Here is a 21,886-nt window from a genome sequence, read left to right as displayed (position 1 = left end):
ATCAATACTCATGGTATATTGCAACAGTAACAAAGGATTTAGTTTAATTTTTAATTGTCAACCAGTGATCATAAGTAAATGATCCTTTCAGATACCTTTAAAATGTGTATGCCTCTGGGTGTGTGTGTGTGTGTGTGTGTGTGTGTGTATGTGTGTATGTAGCTTAAGAAGGATCTTTCTGAAACACAAAAATAAGTTAGGAAGCTTGAGCATATATTATTGAATATTTGGTATATTCAGTATGTTTTCTAAGATTAAAAATTAGAATATATTGGGACACCTGGGTGGCTCAGTGGTTGAGTGCCTGCCTTGGCCTCAGGGTGTGATTCTAGGGTCTGGAATCGAGTCTCACATCAGGCTCCCTGCATAGAGCCTGCTTCTCCCTCTGCCTATGTCTCTGCATCTCTCTTTCTGTGTCTCTTGTGAGTAAATAAATAAAATCTTAAAAAAATTAGAATATATTATTTTTAAAGATTTTTTTTAAAGATTTTATTTATTTATTCACGAGAGACACAGGGAGAGAGCAAGACAGGCAGAGACACAGGCAGAGGGAGAAGCAGGCTCCATGCAGGGAGCCTGACGTGGGACTCGATCCCGGGACTCCAGGATCATGCCCTGGGCCGAAGGCAGGTGCTAAACCCACTGAGCCACTCAAGGATCCTCTGAATATATTATTTTTAAATACTGACTTTGAAGTTATGTAACTTGGAGTTTGATACTTTAGTTTTCTGTCTTTTAGTGGAAAATAAAACAAGAAAAAGTAAGGGGTTTGCAGAATCCTTTAAAACATGATGTTCCTCTAATTTGGTAAGTGCTCTTGCATATGCAGCTTTATTGACACAAATATAATGCTTATAATGCTTATAATTCTTTTCAAAAAGCATCAGGTTGTACTTTCAACCTGAAAGTTGACATTCTAATCATGAAGCTAAATGGATGTTAGGTAATATGCTAGTTCACTAATGATTGTGTTCAGTGATAGTTATGGGCTATTTTTTTTTTCTACCAATGGATTTATATATTATTCTTCCTTTAAAATTTTGGATGTAGTAGGCATAAGTGTGACTTTTTCTTCTCTAAGACCTGTGACAAAACAGGTACAAATAGATTTAAAATATCAACACTGTGACCTCTGTGACTGAACTGAAGACTGCAGCTGGATCTATAGCCAAGATCAGGATAATTAACGTGTCTCCACTCTCCCAACCCCCCGAGGGCAAAAATATCAGCAAAATAAGCCTTAATGGTTGAATGTAAAAATATCTATAGTATAATGTTAAGTGCGCTTCTATATAAATCTAAATGGGATCACATAAGCAAAATTAAGAGACTTAGCAAGTATTAACACATGTAGTGTTATCCTAACAACCATAATTATGCTGGGGTCATTGGGATAGATATGACTCTAATTTTTTCATAATTTTAACAAGTATAACATTGATAGGGAGCAAATTATTAATTTATTTTATTTTATTTATTTTAATCTTTATTTTTATTTTATTTTTGAGAGTGCAAGCAGGAGGGGCAGAAGGAGAGGGAGAGAGAGAGAATCTTAAGCAGGCTCCACGCCCAGCACAGAGCCCCATGTGGGGTTCATCTCCAAACCCTGAGATCATGACCTGAGCTAAAATCAAGAGTTGGATGCTTAACTGACTGAGCCACTCAGGAGGCCCAGGGGCAAACTATTTTTTAAGATGTAAAGATCAACCTGTCAATGATTTGGAAGAAATTATAGTCCAAGTTGAAGAAGAGAAATTCTCTCTAATTATTTTGTTTGTAGCTAATGGCAGCACATGCTGTCAGGATTCTCTGGAGTCTGTGTCCCCAAGGCTATATACTTAGAATAAAACAAACACCATCATGGAATATGGTTTTCAGGTCTGTCTACTCCTGAAGTATATCTCTGTACTCCCTCCAAAATTTCTTGACCTTCACAAAAATGACATTTCTTGATATCTTTGTTCAAATGATATTTTGCCAAAATTATCAACCTTCTGATCAAAGAACTGAAACTATTGAACAAAAATTTCAATTTTGAGACAGAAAACATACTGTCATACAGTTTATTCATACTGGCAAGGAAGCCTTCAATTAAAATGCATCAGGAAAATCTGGCTTTTGGTGAGTTGATTCAACAACCTAGGATTGATTATATTTTCTTTTTTAAAGATTTTACTTATTTATTCATGAGAGACATAGAGAGTGAGGCAGAGACATAGGCAGAGGGAGACATAGGCTCCCTGCAGGGAGCCTGATTCAGAGCTCAATCCCAGGACCCTGGATAAAGACCTGAGCCAGAGGTAGATGCTCAACCACTGAGCCACCCAGGCACTCCTGATTACCTTTTCATTCTCCTGTGAAAGACACAGGAATCCAGCACATTGCAGGAGGAACAACCTACCTGAACTGAGTAATAATTGCCATCTCTACTTGGTTTATGTTTATACTCAACTGGCTGCATTCTGCTTGCATTATCCCCAGAACCATTATCCTGAACTTGAAAATATGTCTCCACTGGTTAAGCTAATCACATTAGGGGGTCATAGAGAAAATGTTAAATGTGAGTCCTATTATTAAGAAGTGATATTCTTCAGGGAAAAAGCTGATGCACACATACATGCATTCATGCACACATATGAAGCAAATGTGCCAGGCATCATACAAGCTTTGTGGTAATGTGAGTGGAAAGAACATAGAATAAGAGAAAAGACATTTAGATTAACCAGCAGTTTTCTTGGAAGCTCTGTGGTACCTAATGAAATGGTGACAGGATGTAAACCAAGGGTAAAGATGCCATTTCAGAGGGATGAACAGTGGATCAGAAACTACAAATGCTTGTTTTTGTACAATAAAGATTTAAAATCCTACTAAGGGGATGCCCGGGTGGCTCAGCAGTTGAGTGTCTGCCTTTGGCTTAGGGTGTGATTGTGGAGTCCTGGGATCAAGTTCCACATCAGGCTCCCTGCAAGGAGCCTGCTTCTTCCTCTGCCTATGTCTCTGCCTCTCTCTCTGTGTGTGTGTGTCTCATGAATAAATGAATAAAATCTTTTTTTAAAAAAAACCTACTATGAATGTAAAAGTATTGTAGTGGCTGCAGGATGCCAGGAGATATTAAAGACATCTAGGCAGAAGAGTTTCAATGTGATTCATTTAGTATAAAATGCCCTCAAAAATATTTATACTGCTGCGTTCCAGGCTAAGTGAGAGTCAACAAAAGTTAATCTTACAGATTGCACTATAGTTTGACAGTTGGAAATCTTATATCCAGATGAGTGGATAGTAGATATAGTAAAAATGAAGAAGGTGACTTTGTTCTCTCTTTCCTTCTTTCCTGATTGCCTTTCCCACAGTCACAGATACAAGATGGCAGAAGAGTCAGAAAGAACAGAAAGGGTTAGGAAAGCAAAGGAAAATTGAGATTATATGTTGCTGGATTAGAAACATACATCATTGGGAATACCACACTCAGTGAAAAATCTAAAATTAAAATGAGTCCAGGACATAAAACTTAAAAAAAAATTTAAATGCTTTATTTATTTATTTGAGAGAGAGTGAGTCAGTGAGTGAGTGAGTGAGAGAAAGAGCATGAGCAGAGGGATGGACAGAGGGAGAGGAATAAGCAGACTCCCCACTGAGCAGGGAGCCTCACATGGGGCTTACTCCCAGGACCCTGGGATCATGACCTGAGCCCAAGGCAGATGCTTAATGGACTGAATCACCCAGGTTCCCCCATATAATCCTTTTAAAAATAACTTTCCAAATATGCAGTGCAAAGACATTTCAAAACTCAGAATTCATACTAATTTCATGGAGATTAAATCTAACATTAGAAAATTCAGATGGAAGGAAACTGGTTTTGTGGAGGCCTTAACCAAGTGCAGGATTTGTTCCCAGATATTCTAAAGTTAGTTCTCAGTTAAGATGTTCACGCTAAACATTAAGTGAGCTAGCATAGTGTTATTACCCACGTTTTATAGATGACAGAATTGAGGCTCATAAAATTAAACAATTTGCTAAAGAAGCTTATGTGAAATGTGACATAGGCTGAATATGAACTAATGGAATCTGTTTCCTAACCCCAAGTGCTCTATAAAATAGCAGGATGTGAGACTGCCTTTTCTCCACTCATTCAAATTAGCCTCTTCTGAATGTAGAGAACAGAAAAGGTTGATAGTACAGTTTTATAAGAAAAGTTTCTGATAAGAAAAGGTAAGTGGGGGCTGCCTGGGTGGCTCAGTAGGTTGGGTGACTGCCTTCTGCTCAGGTCATTATCCAGAGTTCTGTGATGGAGTCCCGTGTTGACGTCCTTGCTCAACAGGGTAGTATGCTTCTCTCCATTTGTACTCTCTATCTCAAATAAATAAATAAATAAAACCTTTAAAAAAAAAAGGTAAGTAGGATAATTTTCCTTTTTCTGTGGTGTAATGGATACAATTTCTTTATTCAACCCCAATCATATTTCCAGATACCAGGCTAAGTTAGTTAAAAATACTCAAACTGCTTTGATAAAATCATCACCATAACATTATTGTTAAGATAATATTAACAATTATTATCTTTGTGCATTTTTGTACCTGCATACTTTGTAAACTAGCAAATATATTATGTAAGCCTGGTCTTCAAAAGGATTTTGGAATGGGTGAAGAAGTCTCACATTCATTGTAAGTGGCCTTGAGCTCTTCTAGTCCTGAAGACATCCTGTGATTCTTTTATTTAAAGCTGACGTGGGGCACATGTTGAATACAGCACGTTCACTCTTCAGAAGTGAAAGCAAAAGAATATTTACCAAAAATTTAACAAATAGACCAAATAGTAACGAGAGTGATTGGTGATACAAATGGAATGTGAAGGCATTCTGGGCAGGCAGATGGCCCGAGAAAAGGCAAGCAGTAGTGTGGTCTTCAGCAATTCAGTTAGGCTGAAAGGCCATGCAAGCAGCAGAGAGAAAAAGGAGTCAACAGTGCATGAAATTGAATAACAAATGCACAATCCTCAGCTTTGAACATTCCAAGTGCACAAATGTGAGATTTGTTGCTTTCTGGTAAATCCTGGACACAGTTTGACATGGCAGTAAATTGACCTAACACAGTTCAAATATTTGACTACAAGTACTCAGGCATTATTATTAGATATATAACATATGGAAGCAGATTCCAGAGTTCATTGCCTTTGGCTTGGCAAGGTAACCTTGAAAAGATTAGTCTTAGTTTCAATATCAGCTCAGAGAGTCTATGCTATCGATACCCAGAATATTGAGTAGGTCCTCGGGAATATTTAGAAATCAGTATGAGGAAGCAAATGGAAAAACAAAGCACAAGAAAACAAAAACTTTAAAAATGCTTATCCAGAGGGTAAGAGAACAAGAGATTTCTTTTAATGTCCTCAAATATTTGAAAAGTCTCTTGATAGAGAGGGTTAGCTTTAATTTCTGAGAATTCCAGAGAAAAAGAGAGAAAGAGATCCATTGGGATCTGGAAAGCATCAGAAAAATACACTAGGATTTATACTGCTCAGGATAAATTTTCAAAGAGAGGATTGACTATGGTGGTTACTGCTTTGGTAATTTCCATTGACTGATGCTGAAAAGAGATCATTAGATGTGAGGACAGAAGCTTTAATATAAGGAGGGGGCAGTGGAAGTATTACTAAAGAAGACTAAACTAAAGACATGTGAAAATATTCAGGAATTCTCCAATTTTCAACTGTATCAGGTCTTGTCTTAATTTAATTTGGAGTCTTTGCCAAACATGATGGTAATGGTTCCCTCTAGCGTTTGGCAGTTATAGCAGATTCTATCTCAGAATTTTTAACCTGCATGAACGTGACCTGATAAAAGCCATCAAAGCTCCTGAATTTAGAGAGCCATTTTTTTTTTTTTAAAGTAGATACCTAGAACTAAATGCATGAAGTTCACTACAGGTCAACCCAATCTTCTATGTAACGGAAAATGTGATCACGTACCTGATGCTTTCCTCCTGATTAGTGGTAGATTTAACGATAAGCTGTTGCTTGTTACAGACAAAGCTAAACTTTGTGAAAGTTCACAGATGTGTTCAAGATGACAGCAACATATTCACTGTGTCTCCACGTCCACTTCTAGATTTAATCATGTGAAGTTTAAAAAAATTTAATCATGCGAAATGTGTAATGTTTAAACTTCTGCTGGTTTATGGAAACAAAATACTTATATTTTTTAATCTAACACATTTTTTCCCACTCTTCACCATTTAGGCTTGTCACATCAGAAAAAGGAAAAAGGCTTTTCGTTGTTGTTGTAAGAGATATTAATATATATATATATATGTATATATATACACACAATGTGTGTGTGTGTGTGTGTGCACGTTATAATCACTGGTAAATAAGCAGACTTTTTTCCACTTTGATACAGTTTGTACTACTGACAGCATAACCAACAGAAGATAGTTATGTGAAGCTTTCAAGACTTATTTCCCAGACACTGCTTCTAAAAACAGTTTTAAATGATTAAGCATGTTGAGCCTTAAAAATGACCATCTGATGGGGATGTAATTGACAGAATATAGTTATTATTGAAATTTTTTACCAGACCACGTATAGAGCCTCTTAAGTAGATGTTTTGTGAGTCCCTGATAATAGGATATACTGAGAATAGATAAACATTCAATATATCAATAAATATGTGTGAATATCCAATGATGTAATCCCCCCCAAAAAAAATTTACTATTCTGTTTTTCTTTATGCATTAGAAATGTTTAATCTTCCTAAAGCCACTTCTGCTGTGGTCACATGACTTCTATGATATGCTCAATTGTTTCCTGATTTTGCTCTGTTTGCTTTGTACTCATATACTTCTATTTTATCATGGGGCCATTCAAGGGGCTCAGGATCATATATATTTACAGATCATTTATGTCACATACTACTGATAAGTCCTATTCTTATTCCTTATTTTCTAGATGAAGAAACTAAAGTCCTGAATGATACAGCTAATTCCGCAAAAAGTCAGTAAGTTGTTAAGTAAGATTCTAAAGTGAAGCAGAGCACCCATGAGAACCTGCTGGCCATATTGCCTTCCCTGCCTTACACAGACCTGCCCCAATTTATTTCTACTCTTCCTTCTCAAGTTCTGCTGCTCAGTTCTCTTTTCTTCTCCTTTATTCATCTTTTAAAATCAAGAGCCATGGAACTAGATGAAGGAAATCAGAGCTCTGTGACCACATTCATTCTCCTGGGTTTCTCAGAATACCCACACCTCCAGGTGCCCCTCTTCCTGGTGTTCTTGACCGTCTACACAGTCACTCTGGTGGGGAACCTGGGCATAATCATGGTCGTAAGGATCAATCCCAAACTCCACACCCCCATGTACTTTTTCCTCAGCCACCTATCCTTTTTGGATATTTGCTATTCCAGTGTCTTTACACCAAAACTATTAGAAATCTTGGTCACAGAAGACAGAAGTATCTCCTTCAAAGGATGCATGGTGCAATTTTTCTTCATTTGTGCATTTGTAATTACAGAAATGTTCATGTTGGCAGTAATGGCCTATGACCGATTTGTGGCTGTCTGTAACCCTCTGCTCTACACAGTTGCTATGTCTCAGAAACTCTGTGCCCTCTTGGTAGCTGGAACCTACACGTGGGGTGGCATATGTTCCTTGACACTCACATACTCTCTTTTGGAACTATCCTACTGTGGTTCCAACATCATAAATCACTTTGGCTGTGAGTATTCTGCCATCCTCTCTTTATCCTGTTCTGACTCCTACTTCAGTCAGATGACATGTTTGGTCATTTCTACATTCAACGAGGCTTGCAGCCTCCTGATCATCCTGGCCTCCTATATATTCATAGTTGTCACCATCATCAAGATGCCTTCTGCTGGTGGACTCCAGAAGGCCTTCTCCACCTGTGCCTCCCACTTGACCGCCATCACCATCTTCCATGGGATAATCCTTCTTCTCTACTGTGTGCCCAACTCCAAAAGCTCATGGCTCCTGGTCAAAGTGGCCACGGTGTTTTTTACTGTTATGATCCCCATGTTGAACCCCCTTATTTACAGCCTGAGGAACAAAGACGTGAAAGACACAGCCAGGAAGTTAATCCATACCAAACTGCTTTCTCACTCAATGTGATTTTGATTTTTACACACATACACACTTTAAATATTTTTATACATTGCATTGATGGTTATTAATTTTTTCTTCAAATAATTGGAGAAAATTTATTCAGGAAATTAGTTAATTTATATACATCTGTGATTATTAAGTCTCACTGCACTTTAAAAAAAAAAATCACTCGCAGGTGAAAAGAAAAGAAAGAAAGAAAATTCTGCTCAAGTTCCACTCCCAAAGCATAGTATACAAAATCAGGGGCCTCTAAAGAAGTCCTTGTCCTACCTCCCAGAACCTGTGAATATGTTACCTTCCATGTTCCCTTTCTCCCCTCACTCCTTATTCTTCCCTTCTCTTCCTCTCTCAAATCATGAACTATGACAAACAACACATAGAGAAGCAATTTTGAATAATTTTTCTGTGCATTACCTTCTCCAAGAAAGTAAAGACAAAACAGTATCCGCAACTTTCAAAATACTAATAAGCATTTTCTAATCATTGCTTCTTCAGCATCCCTAGGGGCAAACTCCACTGTGGAGTTTGTGACAGTCAGAACTCTTTCTGTTTAGCTACAAGCCCTATGAATTGGTTATCAGAGTATAAATGTTAACCTTGCCTCCTTTTGAAATTCATATAAGTGAAATCTTAGAGTATATATTCCATTATGTCTGGCTTCTTTGGCTCAACATTTGTCTTAAATGGATGTTGAAGTTATTAGCTGTAATAGTAGTTCATTTCTATTGGTGAAGAATGTTCCATAAAATAAATATGCCATGATTGGTTTATTTATACTGTTAATAGACTTTTAGTTATTTCCTCTTCTTGGGTTTTATGAAAATGCTATGAACATCCTTGCACAGACATCTGCTGCCCTCACATGAGCAAGCATTCATGCTGTGGGATATGTCCTATGACTGAAAGTTCTGGATGCAGGGAGCTGGTTTCTTCTCTTTTACTAGATGCTTTTTTATTAATTTTTAATTTTTTATTGGTGTTCAATTTGCCAACATAGAGCATAACATCCAGTGCTCATCCCATCAAGTGCCCCCTCAGTGCCCGTCACCCAGTCACCCCCACCCCCTGCCCACCACTCTTTCTACCACCCCATGTTCATTTCCCAGAGTTAGGAGTCTCTCATGTTCTGTCTCCATTTCTGTTATTTCCCACTCATTTTTTCTCCTTTCCCCTTTATTCCCTTTCACTATTTTTTATATTCCCCAAATGAATGAGACCATATAATGTTTGTCCTTCTCCGATTGACTTATTTCACTCAGCATAATACCCTCCAGTTCCATTCATGTTGAAGCAAATGGTGGTATTTGTCATTTCTAATGGCTGAGTAATATTGCATCAAATGATTTCCCAAAGTTGTATTAATTTAAATCCCCCCTATATAGTGTGTGATTTCTAATTATTGCCCATTCTTGCCAACATTTTTTTAATTGAAGTTCGATTTGCCAATATATAATATAACACCTAGTGGTCATCTTATCAAGTGCCCTCCTCAGTGCCTGTCATCCAGTTACCCACATTTGATATTGTCACATTAGATATGTTAATATCTTCAGCATTGGTAGGTTAATAGTGGTATCTCATTTTGGTTATACTTTAAATGCCTCTTAGTATTGATGTGGTTGAATTTCTTTTTTTAAAAAAGATTTATTTATTTATTTATTTATTTGTGACAGAGAGTGGGAGGAGGGGCAGAAGGAGATACTCTTCAAGCAAACTCCCTGCTGAGTGCGGAGCTGGACACAGGGCTCCATCTCATGACCCATGAGATGATAACATGAGCTGAAATCAAGAGTCCAATGCTTAACTGACTGACCCACCCAGGCATGCCTTGAATTTCTTTAAATATGGTTATTTGTAGTCATTTGGGTCTTTTCTTTTGTGAGATGCTTATTTAAGTTTTTTGCCCACTTTTCTATTAGGCAGTTGGTCTTTTATCATAAAATCTAGTTCATTTTAAATAAATAAAATACATTTAAATACATTTTATTTAGTTTAAGTTACATAAAATACATTTAAAATACATTTTAAATAAAAATCCTTTGTTTGATAAAAGTACCATGACTATTATCTCCTAGTGTATGGCTGTCCACTCTCTTGATTATGTATTTAGGTCCACAGATTTCCTAATGTTTACTGAAGCAGGGTTTATTGAACTATTCCTTTACAGAGATGTGCTTCTAATATCCTATTCATGATATATTTATTTCCTCTAAATGAAGATATTCCCATATTTTATGTGCTAAGTTGTCCCAAAAATTTCATACCTTATTATGTCTTTTCTATTATATTCTAACTTCTGTTGGATCCTAGATTTTATTTTTTCCCTTTTTACACTGATTTTTTAATTTATTTCCAAGATCAAATTGGAATTAAATTTTGGTGTCATACGAAAATCAGCTGATTTTATTTTTTAACCTATGGATGTATATTTTCCCAGCAATCTTTATTGCAAAGTCACTCCATTAGCACTAGCCCATAGTGCCAGGATTTCATAAAGTAAATGTCCCTATATGTTTAGCATACAAGCTTTCTATATGCTTCTCTCTGTTTTATAGCCATACCTATCCATAACTAACAATGTATGGTATCCAGTAAAGCCACTCCTGAAAAGTTATTTTTTTTCTTTCAGGTTAATCGAGATATCTTTTGAACCTCACCTTTCCAAACACATTTTAGTCATTCCTATTTGGATTTTAGATAGAATTACAGTAAAAGTATAGATCCATTTGGAAAGAAATAACACATTTGCATCTGTAAGTTTTCCAAATCATGAGCATGCTATACCTTTCTGTTTGTTTAGATTTACTTCATTTTTTTGCAATAAACATTTTACCACATTGTTTTTCTGTAAAGTTTTTGCATATATTTTGTGAAACTAAGCCCTGAGTATGTGATCTTTATCATACTATTTTAAGTTTCATTTGTAAGACATGTTATTTTTAGATCAGAATCTAATTTACTGTTATATGATTTTACTTTGGGCCACTCTACCAAAATCTTATAATAATTTTATAATTTTTTTGTAGATTAGTTTGGATTTTCAACATGCATATCATATAATCTCCAATTAAACATATTCTGATGTTGTTGTTTCCAATATTATTCTTTTTAATTGCTTTTTTGTTTTATTTTGTTTTGGCTAACTGTCTAAGAATATCAGCATAATTTTGAATAAATATAGTAAAAGTGGGCATCCTTAATTTCCTCACCTCACAAAGAAGGCATTGAATATTTCATATTTAAAATGATGTTTTCTAGGTGTGCTCGAGTGGCTCAGTCAGTTAAGTGTCTACCTTTGGCTCAAGTCATGTCTCAGATCATGATCTCAGGGTCCTAGGATGGAACCCTGCTCTGGCTCCCTGCTCAGTGGGGAGTCTGCTTCTCCCTTTCTTTCTGCCCCACTTCTCCACTCATGCTCTCTCTTTCTCTCTCTGTACTAAATAAACAAATAAAATCTTTAAAAAATAAATAAAATGGTGTTTCCTATAAATTTTTGTACATTCTTCCTTCCAAATTAACAAAGTTATCTGCTTTCTCTGTGTTTTTGCAATATTTTGGTTTTTGATGAATAGATGTGGAATATCATTAAGTTGCTTTTTCTTCATCTGAGTTCCTTTAATATTTTCATGTGGAAACTTACATTTTTTTGAATTTTCTACTATTAAATCAAGTGGTTTTTGTACTGAGAGCATGAATTTAAATGTTATATAATAGAATATTCTGTTAGTTGATTAGTTTGTGTCCATATTTTATTTATAATTAAAAATTCTATGTTCATGAGTATAATAGTTTTGTAATTTTCTTTTATTGTACCATCCTTGTTAGTTTTTGGCATCGAAATCATATTAGCCTCTTCAGATGAACTGATAAGAATGTCTTCTTATTCAACTCAATGAAAAATATTGCTTAATAGAATTCACTGAAACATCAGAGGATTTTTGATCACATAGGAAAGTTTTCAATTATGAATGCCCTTCTAAAAATAGTGGTAAGAAAATCTAATCCCAATTTCTTCTTGAGTCAGTTTCATTGTTTTGTTTTCACTTTTTGGAGTTCATTCATTCATTTTTGCTGTTTTCAAAGTCAGCAGCACAACCTTTTTCATAATAGTTTCTAAAGTTGGAAAGAGCTATAGTTGTGATCAGTTTTCATTGCTGATACTAGTTATTAGCTATCTATGCCTTCTCTCTCTCTCACTTGTTTAGATATATGAGACTTTAATTTTATTGGTTTTCTTAAACAACCAGTTTTAGATTTGTTTATCCCTTATATTTTATATACGCTATTTATTAAGTTCTTCTGTTTTTGCTTTTTAATTTTTTTTTCTTTCTTCAGATGCTTTCTTACTGAAAATACTTGTGACTCTATCTGAAGGCTCTTTTTTTTCTTTTTTTTTTTACTATTTGTGGGAGTATCTTCAGTCCACACATAGGCCAGGTTGAAAGTGCCAAGCAGTTAACATCTCCAAGAATAGCTCTCAACTAATGGTAGTAAATGGTAGTAGGTCCATAAATACCCCAATGTCTTCATTCCTTTGCAGGGTGGCAAATATAAATTAGGTTCTACATGTTCTTCCAGGAGTCCTCATTGGGACTGACCCAGTTGTCCTCACAAATAACCTGTTCATGTAATGTTGTCTCTCTTTTCCCTACTTAGTTCCAGGTGCTGCCTAAGATCATTTTCCAAATAAACTACTTGCATCCAAATCCTTGTTTTAAGGTCTGCTACTATGGAAAATCAACCTCATATAGAATGGAAAACATTGTTGGAACATCTACGAGAGATACATGTAATAACTATTATGAAAGAGCTCCTACTTACAGTGAAGTACAAAAACTCCAATAAATATTAGCAAACATATCACTTACCAGAGTATATCCCCTGGGCCAGATCCTATACCCATGCCTTAACTATCATGTGGGCACGTTGGCTCTGTATAGCTGAGGTCAGTCCTGATGGAGTTCACTGCTGGGAGAATAAGTCCCTCCTTGAAGAGGGATTTGTATGGTGCGTTTCTGTGCCCACCACAGCAAGAGGGGAGGGGTGGTAGATCAAGCATTGCTGGTGAGAGTAGAAATTAGCAGAATTACTTTAAAGAGTAGTTTGGTAATAGTTATTCTAAGAAAATATACATAGCAATACTACTTCTGAGAATTTATCCTAGAGATACTTTGAAAAAGAAAGTAGAGAGATATACATGTAGATACTTTTGAAGCATTATTTATAATAGCAAAAGACTAAAGAATCTGAAATACTCATTGATATGTGTTTGGCTTATAAATTATAGTATTTTTAAAAAAAGAACATACTGTGTAACCATTAAAAATCCTGTCTTTTTTAAAAAGATTTTATGTATTTATTCATGACACACACACACACAGAGGCAGAGACACAGGCAGAGGGAGAAGCAGGCTCCCCACAGGGGGACTCAGTCCCAGGACGCTAGGATTTTCACTTGAGCCAAAGGCAGATGCTCAACGACTGAGCTATCCAGGTCCCCAAAAGTGTTGTCATTTTTATATATACTCATATTGACAAAATAAACAGTTCCAGAAAAATTGAGCAAGAACCACACAGTAGTCCTAATTTAACTTCATTTATGTAAGGAGTTCATCTGCATATCTCTGTATATATGAATATATAAATGCACTGTTTCTTGATGATCCAAAACAAATAAACAAAAATAGGTAGCATGTGGAAAACCTGATGGGTTGACAGGCAGAAGCATGAGGGAGATTTCTTTTATCCTATCTTTGAAATCACCTTAGGTAAATATTATCTAATGAAGGACCATTACATTTAATTTATCACAAATGGTTTTAATAAAGAAATTGTTGAGCGAAGTAAGTCAATCGGAGAAGGACAAGCATTATATGTTCTCATTCATTTGGGGAATATAAATAATAGTGAAAGTGAATATAAGGGAAGGGAGAAGAAGTGTGTGGGAAATATCAGAAAGGGAGACAGAACATAAAGACTCCTAACTCTGGGAAATGAACTAGGGGTGGTGGAAGGGGAGGAGGGCGGGGGGGGGGGTGAATGGGTGATGGGCACTGAGGAGGGCACTTGATGGGATGAGCACTAGGTGTTATTCTGTATGTTGGTAAATTGAACGCCAATAAAAATAAATTTATTATAAAAAATAAAATAAAATCTTAAAAAAAAGAAATTGATGTTTAAAAATGTTGTCATGGTCTCTCAATTTTGCAATCACCAAGGTATCTGCTTCTAGTTTTTTCTTTATGTAGATTGATGGTAAATGCCTATATTCACAGATAAAAACACACATTATACAAGTAATAGACATAAATATACATTAATATATTTGTATTTTGTGTATTTCAATATTTACATAATTGATCTATGCATTTCAGATTGTAAATATATTATATTACAAATATCCATATATTACTTTGAGAGCCAGATTATATTGAACCTGTAAAAATTGAACTAAAATTTCATTAAGATTTATCATCACTCTTTTATTCCATAAGTTTAGAAGAATTGTTATTGTCTTCCTTGAACTGTAATATGATGCATCACTTTTGAGTCAATACTTATTTTAACAATTTCTGGCAATATTGATATTTTATATCAATCTTAGCTTATTTCATGAAATTATGGACTTTCAATCTGTTTTCAGATTTTGGTTATTTTACTACTTATAATTAGCTTATATTTCCAGAAATTTTCCATTGTGCTCTATTGTGTGAAGAGTTATAGGGGGTTTCAAATACTATAGAGAGTTAATGGTCTGGGGAATGGTCCAATTCCTACTTCTAATTAGCAACACAGGCTTGGAGTACTTACAATAATTACCAGATTGTTAATATCCAGAATCCAATTATCTATATTAAAATCACATTTTATGACCAGGTAGACATTAGAATCTCATGACAATTCCATTTTTTTTTTATTTCAAGAAACAACTGAGATGATATTTATAGAATTGCTTTATAAGCTGTAATTTTAGTTTGCAAGTTTATGGCTAAAACAACACTATGAGATATTAATTTTCTTTTCATTTCACAAATATTGAATATATAACTGAGCTATACACTAAATAAAATGCACTGGGAGTTGAAAGTGTCAATAAGGAGATATACAAGAAAAGCAATCAAAACACAACCTTAAGATAATTGCTATAATGAAATGTGTCCTTAGTTAGCTGTAATTTTGTGGGATCTCTTTACATGAAGGACTGGGATTTGAATCCTGACTCTTCTACATACCAATTTTGTGACTTGGAAAATTATACGTTTTTATGTTTAGTTTACCTTTTTGTGATACATGTGTATTATTAGAAAATTGCATGTAAATTTGAATTCACTATATTTTGTTAGTAATTAAGAATTTGAAAATGTTATTTACTACCCCTTACACCTCTGACCCCCAACCCCCATTTCCATGGCCATAGACACTAAAAACGAAGTGGCAAATGGTATAACAAAATAATTCAAAGTGGAGGCAAATGTGGATATTGAGAGGCTACTTGTTACATTTATACTATTTCAGGTCTAAGGTGATAGTGTCTTGGCATAAAGCAGCAATGGCTGTGATGGTGGAGAGTCAATGAAATGGGCCTATTTAATATGAATGTTGACATTTTAAAAATACGTTTTAAAATTTTTAATAATTTCCAATTTATAAAATAAATTGCAAAGATACTTCAGAGTTTCCATACACATCTTATTCATTATCCACATCGCTAACATCTTATGCAATTACCATAATGCATTTTCAAATGCTTCTGCACAAAAAAGGGAACAATAAATCATAAAAAGGGAACTTAAAGAATGGGAGAAAATATTTAGAAGCCATATATTTTATAAAAGATTAATCTATATTTCTTATGAATAAGGAATTCACAAATTCAATAGCAAAACCAAAACAAAACAAAAACAAAACAAAAAGCTAAGAACCAAACCTGAAAGTTGACTAAGAACTTGATTTAGACATGTCTTCTAAGATACACAAATAGCCAACAGATATGTTAAAAAATGTTCCATGTCACTTAATCATCAGAGAAATGCAAATAGAAATAATCAAAACAATAAGATTCTCATATGTATATGTATAAGTGTTGGTTAGGATGTGAAGAAGTTGGAACCCTTATTCATTATTGACAGTAATGCAAAATGGTGCAGTTGCTATAGAAAACAGTATGGAAATTCTACACAAAATTAAAAATTTACCTAATACTTGATTCAGTAATGCTACTTCTGGATTTTTATTGAAAGAATTGAACTCAAGATTTCAAAAATATTTTAGCATTCCTATGTTCATTGCAGAACTATTCACAATAGTTAAGATGCAGAAACAGCCTAAATATCCATGGACAGATAAGTGGATACAGAGAATGTGGTAGATATGCAATGGGATACAATTATGCCTTAAAAAGAAAGGATATTCCACAATATGTGACCACATGGATGAACTCTGAGAACATTAAGTAAGTGAAATAAGCTAGTCACAGAAAATAAATTTGACTTATATGAAGTATCTAAAATAATCAAATTTGTAGAATCAGAGTGGAATGATAGTTGCTAGAGACTAGGGGAAGTGAGAAAGGGGAGTTACAAATCAGTGGGTATATTTTTCAGTTAAAAACGATGAGTAAGTTCTAGAGATCTGCTATACAAAATTGTATTTGTAGTCAACAATACTGTATTGTACTCTTAAAAATCTCGTAAGGTAGATCTCACAAGTGTTCTTACTACAATAAAATGAAAAATTTGAAAAGAAGAATTGTACCTCACTGGGGGAAATGGGCAGCTCAGTCAGTTGAACAACTGACTCTTGATTTTGGCTCAGGTCCTTGTCTCAATGTACTGAGACTGAGCTGCATGTCAGGCTCCACACTCCGCACAGAGTCTGCTTGAGATTCTCTACCTCTCATCCTGCCCCTCCCCCTGCTGGTACACACCATAAATTAATAAATTAATTAATTATTAATTATTAATTATTAATTAATTAAAAATTAATTAAAACCGTCCCTCTTTTTTTTAAAAGCACTAGTATATTATGGTCACTAAAATCTAAACTTTATATAGATTATTTTTTTACCTCATCAATGGTCCCTTTCATGTCTGAGATCCAACCCAAGGTTACCACATTGCATGCAGTTATTGTGTGTTCCCAGTCTACTCTGGTCTGTGATAGGTTTTCACTCTTTTCTTCTGTTTCTTGATTCTGACAACTCTAATGAATACTGGTTAGATATCCTGTAGAATGCTTCCAAATATGAGTTTGCATCATGAATTTTTCACTTTAAGCTGGGATGATGAGTTTGGGGGAAAAAAGGTGAGAAAAAGTGAAGCTTAAAAAAAACAAAAAAATTAAAAAAAATAAATAAAAATTTAAAAAGTGAAGCTTTTGTCATCACAAGTCTTCAGGGGGTAAATGATATCCTCAATACATCACTGATGATGGTCACCTTCATCCTTTTTCTTAAGGTAGTGTTGGCCAAATATTCCACACTAATGTGGAATTTGAAATGCAGTTGAGTTAATAACAGCTATTTCTGGATTGTTCTTCTCTTTTCTTATTTCAAGCTCAATAGCCCATGTGTTCTTCAGTTAATACATATTATTTTAATAATTTGATTTCTAAAGGCAATTAGTGGAATAGATGTGGTCATGTAATTTTCCCTAATGCTTTACAAGAAAATGCATATACAACAATGACACAAGAGACAGAGTTTTAACTGATTGTATGTTTTGTAGTACACTGAGGAACACTCCAATTATAATTCTCTGTGGTCTCTAACTTCATAGACATGGAGGCAGATATAAGAACCAGAGTTCGGCAAGAGTTTTGATTGTGGATTTAGCTTTCAGGTTTTTTCTTTATATTTCCTAAGATTTCTTATGTCCTGGAAATAAAATGTCATTTTACTGGCACACCTATTAAAATATACTACTATTTTATGTCAAACCTCAAGCCTGTTGCTATTTTAAAGAATGTTTTATTACTAAGAAGAAAAATGCCTGAGATTCATTAATCATAAGAAGAAATTCCCCATAAGTTAAATAAGCACTGCAGGTTTCAGGTCAGTTCATTTCTTTTTTTGGTAGCTTTCAATTTATGTGGAAAACATGGGGCTCCAGTTCATATAGATTATTCCAAGAATTATACACGGTCCCTTTTTGTGGTCAGGGACATTTTAATGTTCACTTACAAGCCGTAAAGTGTTCCTGATGAATAAATCCTGTATTACAGAAACTGGCAGCAGTGAGCAATGGTGAAGTTACAGAAAATTATGGAGTATTTGTTGATTTTGTAATCCTGCAGGCCTAGTCTCAGTTTGAAGATAAACCTAATCTTAACGCATTGATTTTCACCAAAATCATTTGAAATTGCTAGGGTTGGGATACCAATTCTTTTTCTTGAACACATTTTTGTTAGCGACCTAATAATTTGCCAATAAGCCAAAACAGTAGTAGCAATCTCCCTAATAAACCAGGGTTTTGCTAATATGGTCAAATGTTGAAGGGAACACATTTATTAAAATAGCCTGAATAATAATGGATGTTTAGACTATATCTGCCCGGTCCCACCTACTGCTGGAAAGAATATGCTGATGATGGATACTCCATGTGTGGGTTTCTTGCGGTACGTGTAAAGGTAGGCACTCATGTTGCTGAGTCTGGAACCTGATTCTTCCAGGCAAACTAAGATGACACAGATAACTCACCTAATTCTGTTGTCAAGACATAGACGTGGGACCTTTCACTTTGTGTGCCTACTTCTCTTACTTCCTAATTTTTCCCAAGTTTGCCTCATTATAGGAGAGGGCTTACTTCTATTGGTCAAAAACATGTGTAATTTTCATTGTGTCATAGAACATATTTTATATGGAGCTATTGTTACTGAATATAAGATACTTCTGTTTCTCAAAAAAGCATGTATATACAATTTAATTATGTATTTATGATCTTAAAATGTATAACAGAACGGATGACCTAAGGCACATTAATCGTTAATGAAATATGAATTAAATTTAATTAATAAACGAATATATGCTGACCAAAATGTTAATAGGAGACCTACAAAACTGCTTCTGGAGGTAGGACACCATAGTGGAAGTTTTGATGGAAACCAGATGCTCATTCATGAATAGGTCTGTAATGGATTGTCAAGCATTAGGTGGATGGTACAAACTAGATACATTTTAAGGTTTATTCCAACTCCTAAATTCCAGGAGTATTTAATCCTGTATAATGCCTAGAAAACACTGAATAGATAAAAACCATTAATACTGAGGTTTATGTGGCACCATTTGCAGTGCCAAGTGATCTTGACCCTTGGTATAATTCTTAGAACCATAACAAAGTATTTTGTGCTACTTTTCTGCCTCTCTCCCTCCCATTTTGTACAATTCCTTTCATGCTCTAAATTTATATTTCAGTTCAGCAGTAATGATACTAACAAGGGCTGAATTTTAAATAATAGAATGATTATATATATATATATATATATATATATATATATATATTTCATATACCAGTGATCCCCATAATTTAGCAGGCATCAAAATCACCTGGAGAACTGGTTAAATCAAGAATAGCGAGCCCCATCCTAGAGTGTCTGATTCAGAATGTGGTGATAGGGTTAGAGAATTTGCAGCCCTAACAACTTGTCAGGTGCTCGTGCTTCTGTTGATTTGGGGGACTGACCATACTTTGAAAGTCACCATCCTATATCAACTTCACAGAGGTTATGAAGCCTCTTAGCTCTCTGGTTCACCTTCCCATTCAGTTCTACCTTTCAGAAATAACTTTTGGTTCTTTATTCAACAGGAATCATGATGTTACCTGAAGGAAATCAAAGTATCATACCCACATTTATTCTCTTGGGTTTTTCAGAATACCCAACACTCCGGGTTCCTCTCTTCCTAGTTTTCTTGTCTATCTATATGGTCACTACTGTGGGAAATTTGGGCATGATAATAATTATCAAGATCAATCCTAAATTCCACACGGTCATGTACTTTTTCCTCAGCCACTTGTCCTTTGTAGATTTCTGTTATTCCACTGTAGTTACACCTAAATTGTTGGAGAACTTGATTGTGGAAGACAGAACCATCTCCTTTTCTGGTTGTATTATGCAATTTTGCTTTGCTTGCCTATTTGGAGTCACGGAAACTTTTATGTTAGCAGCGATGGCCTATGACCGTTTTGTAGCAGTTTGTAACCCCTTGCTGTATACCACTACTATGTCTCAGAAGCTTTGCACTCTGCTGGTAGCTGGGTCTTACTCATGGGGTATAGTCTGTTCCATGACACTCACATATTTTCTTCTTGCATTATCCTTTTGTGAGTCTAGCATCATAAATAATTTCATCTGTGACCATTCTGTAATTGTTTCTGTCTCCTGTTCAGACCCTTATATCAGCCAGATGCTGTGTTTTATTATTGCCGTATTCAATGAGGTGAGCAGCCTGATGATTATTCTGATGTCTTATATACTCATTTTTATCACTGTTATGAGGATGCCTTCTGCAAGTGGGCGCCGGAAAACCTTTTCCACCTGTGCCTCTCACCTGACAGCCATCACCATATTCCATGGGACCATCCTTTTCCTTTACTGTGTCCCTAATCCTAAAACTTCTTGGCTCACAGTTAAAGTGGCATGTGTGTTTTACACAGTGGTGATTCCCATGCTGAATCCCTTGATCTACAGCCTTAGGAACAAAGCTGTGAAAGACACATTCAGAAGACTAGTGGTCGCAAAATTGCTTTGTCACTCAATATAATATTGTTAGATTCGTTACTCTATTTCTGAAAAAAACCTAATTTACGATGCTAGAGATTGTCCAACTCTTATGGTGTAGTTGATTAAAATCACTTTTTAAGGCTATGAGTTAATATGTCTACGGTTGTACATTTTACAAATATTGATTTTTGTGTATATTAATTTTACTGAAATATCTCCAGACTTGTAAACCAAAATTAAAAAATAAAAATATTTGATCGTATTATGTAATATTTGTAATTTTAAAAGACATTTTAACAGATTGTATAATTTTATATATATGTTTCCAAAATAAAACTAATTGCCAGTTCATCAAATATATGCAGATCTAGAATGGTTCCCCTAGAATTGCAATCAGGCTGCTCCTATTCTAGAGATGGCTTTAGCAATGTTTCAGCTCACTGCACCTCATGTCAGCCAAACTTTTGCTATTTGTGGTATTGAATTGTAGAAGCTGACTTTTATTTGAGAAAATTTAAATGGATCCAAGCATATCTGGTGCTTCAAATTTCTTTGGATAGGTCATTATAATTCAATGGAAAAAATGATGATTTTCAACATGCAGTGTGGAGAGACTAGATATCCATAAGGATAAAAGAGGCTTCACTCTTTTTTTTTTTTTTTTTAATTTGTGAGGGACACAGAGAGCCAGAGATATAGGCAGAGGGAGAAGCAGTCTCCTCACAGGGAGCCTGATGCGGGACTCCATCCCAGGACCTCGGGATCACACCCTGAGCATAAGACAGACGCTCAACCACTGAGCCACCCAGACGTCTCAAGGAGGCTTAACTCTTACTTCATACCACACACAGAGATTAACTTGAATTCAGTGAAATGGATCAAAGTTCTGAACATAAAATTAAAACTAGAAAATTTTAGAGTAAAACAAAGAAAATATTTTTTGAAATTAGGTGTGATAATTTTTTTAGATAAAATACAAAACTGATGGATCTTCAAAAAACTGATAAAAAAACTTCATCAACCTAAAAAACTGTTGTAAAGGGGCACTTGGGTCTGTGCAG

The 21,886-nt window shown here is 35.1% G+C and overlaps 2 protein-coding genes across 2 annotated transcripts; both read left to right on the top strand.

The window, feature by feature from the left end:
* Positions 1 to 7,163: 7,163 nt before the first annotated feature.
* Positions 7,164 to 8,114, top strand: LOC129514943 (olfactory receptor 1165). Its single transcript, XM_055333634.1, has one exon. The coding sequence runs from the start codon at positions 7,164 to 7,166 to the stop codon at positions 8,112 to 8,114; it is 951 nt and encodes a 316-aa protein (XP_055189609.1).
* An 11,800-nt stretch (positions 8,115 to 19,914) lies between these two features.
* Positions 19,915 to 20,865, top strand: LOC129514938 (olfactory receptor 5D13-like). Its single transcript, XM_055333630.1, has one exon. It carries the CDS (start codon positions 19,915 to 19,917, stop codon positions 20,863 to 20,865), a length of 951 nt encoding a protein of 316 aa, XP_055189605.1.
* The last annotated feature ends 1,021 nt before the right edge of the window (positions 20,866 to 21,886 follow it).

The sequence above is a fragment of the Nyctereutes procyonoides genome, unplaced genomic scaffold, assembly GCF_905146905.1.
Source record: "Nyctereutes procyonoides isolate TBG_1078 unplaced genomic scaffold, NYPRO_anot_genome, whole genome shotgun sequence".
NCBI classification, from domain to species: domain Eukaryota; kingdom Metazoa; phylum Chordata; class Mammalia; order Carnivora; family Canidae; genus Nyctereutes; species Nyctereutes procyonoides.
Note: the sequence above shows the minus strand (reverse complement) of the source record. Positions and strands in the feature narration are given on the sequence as shown.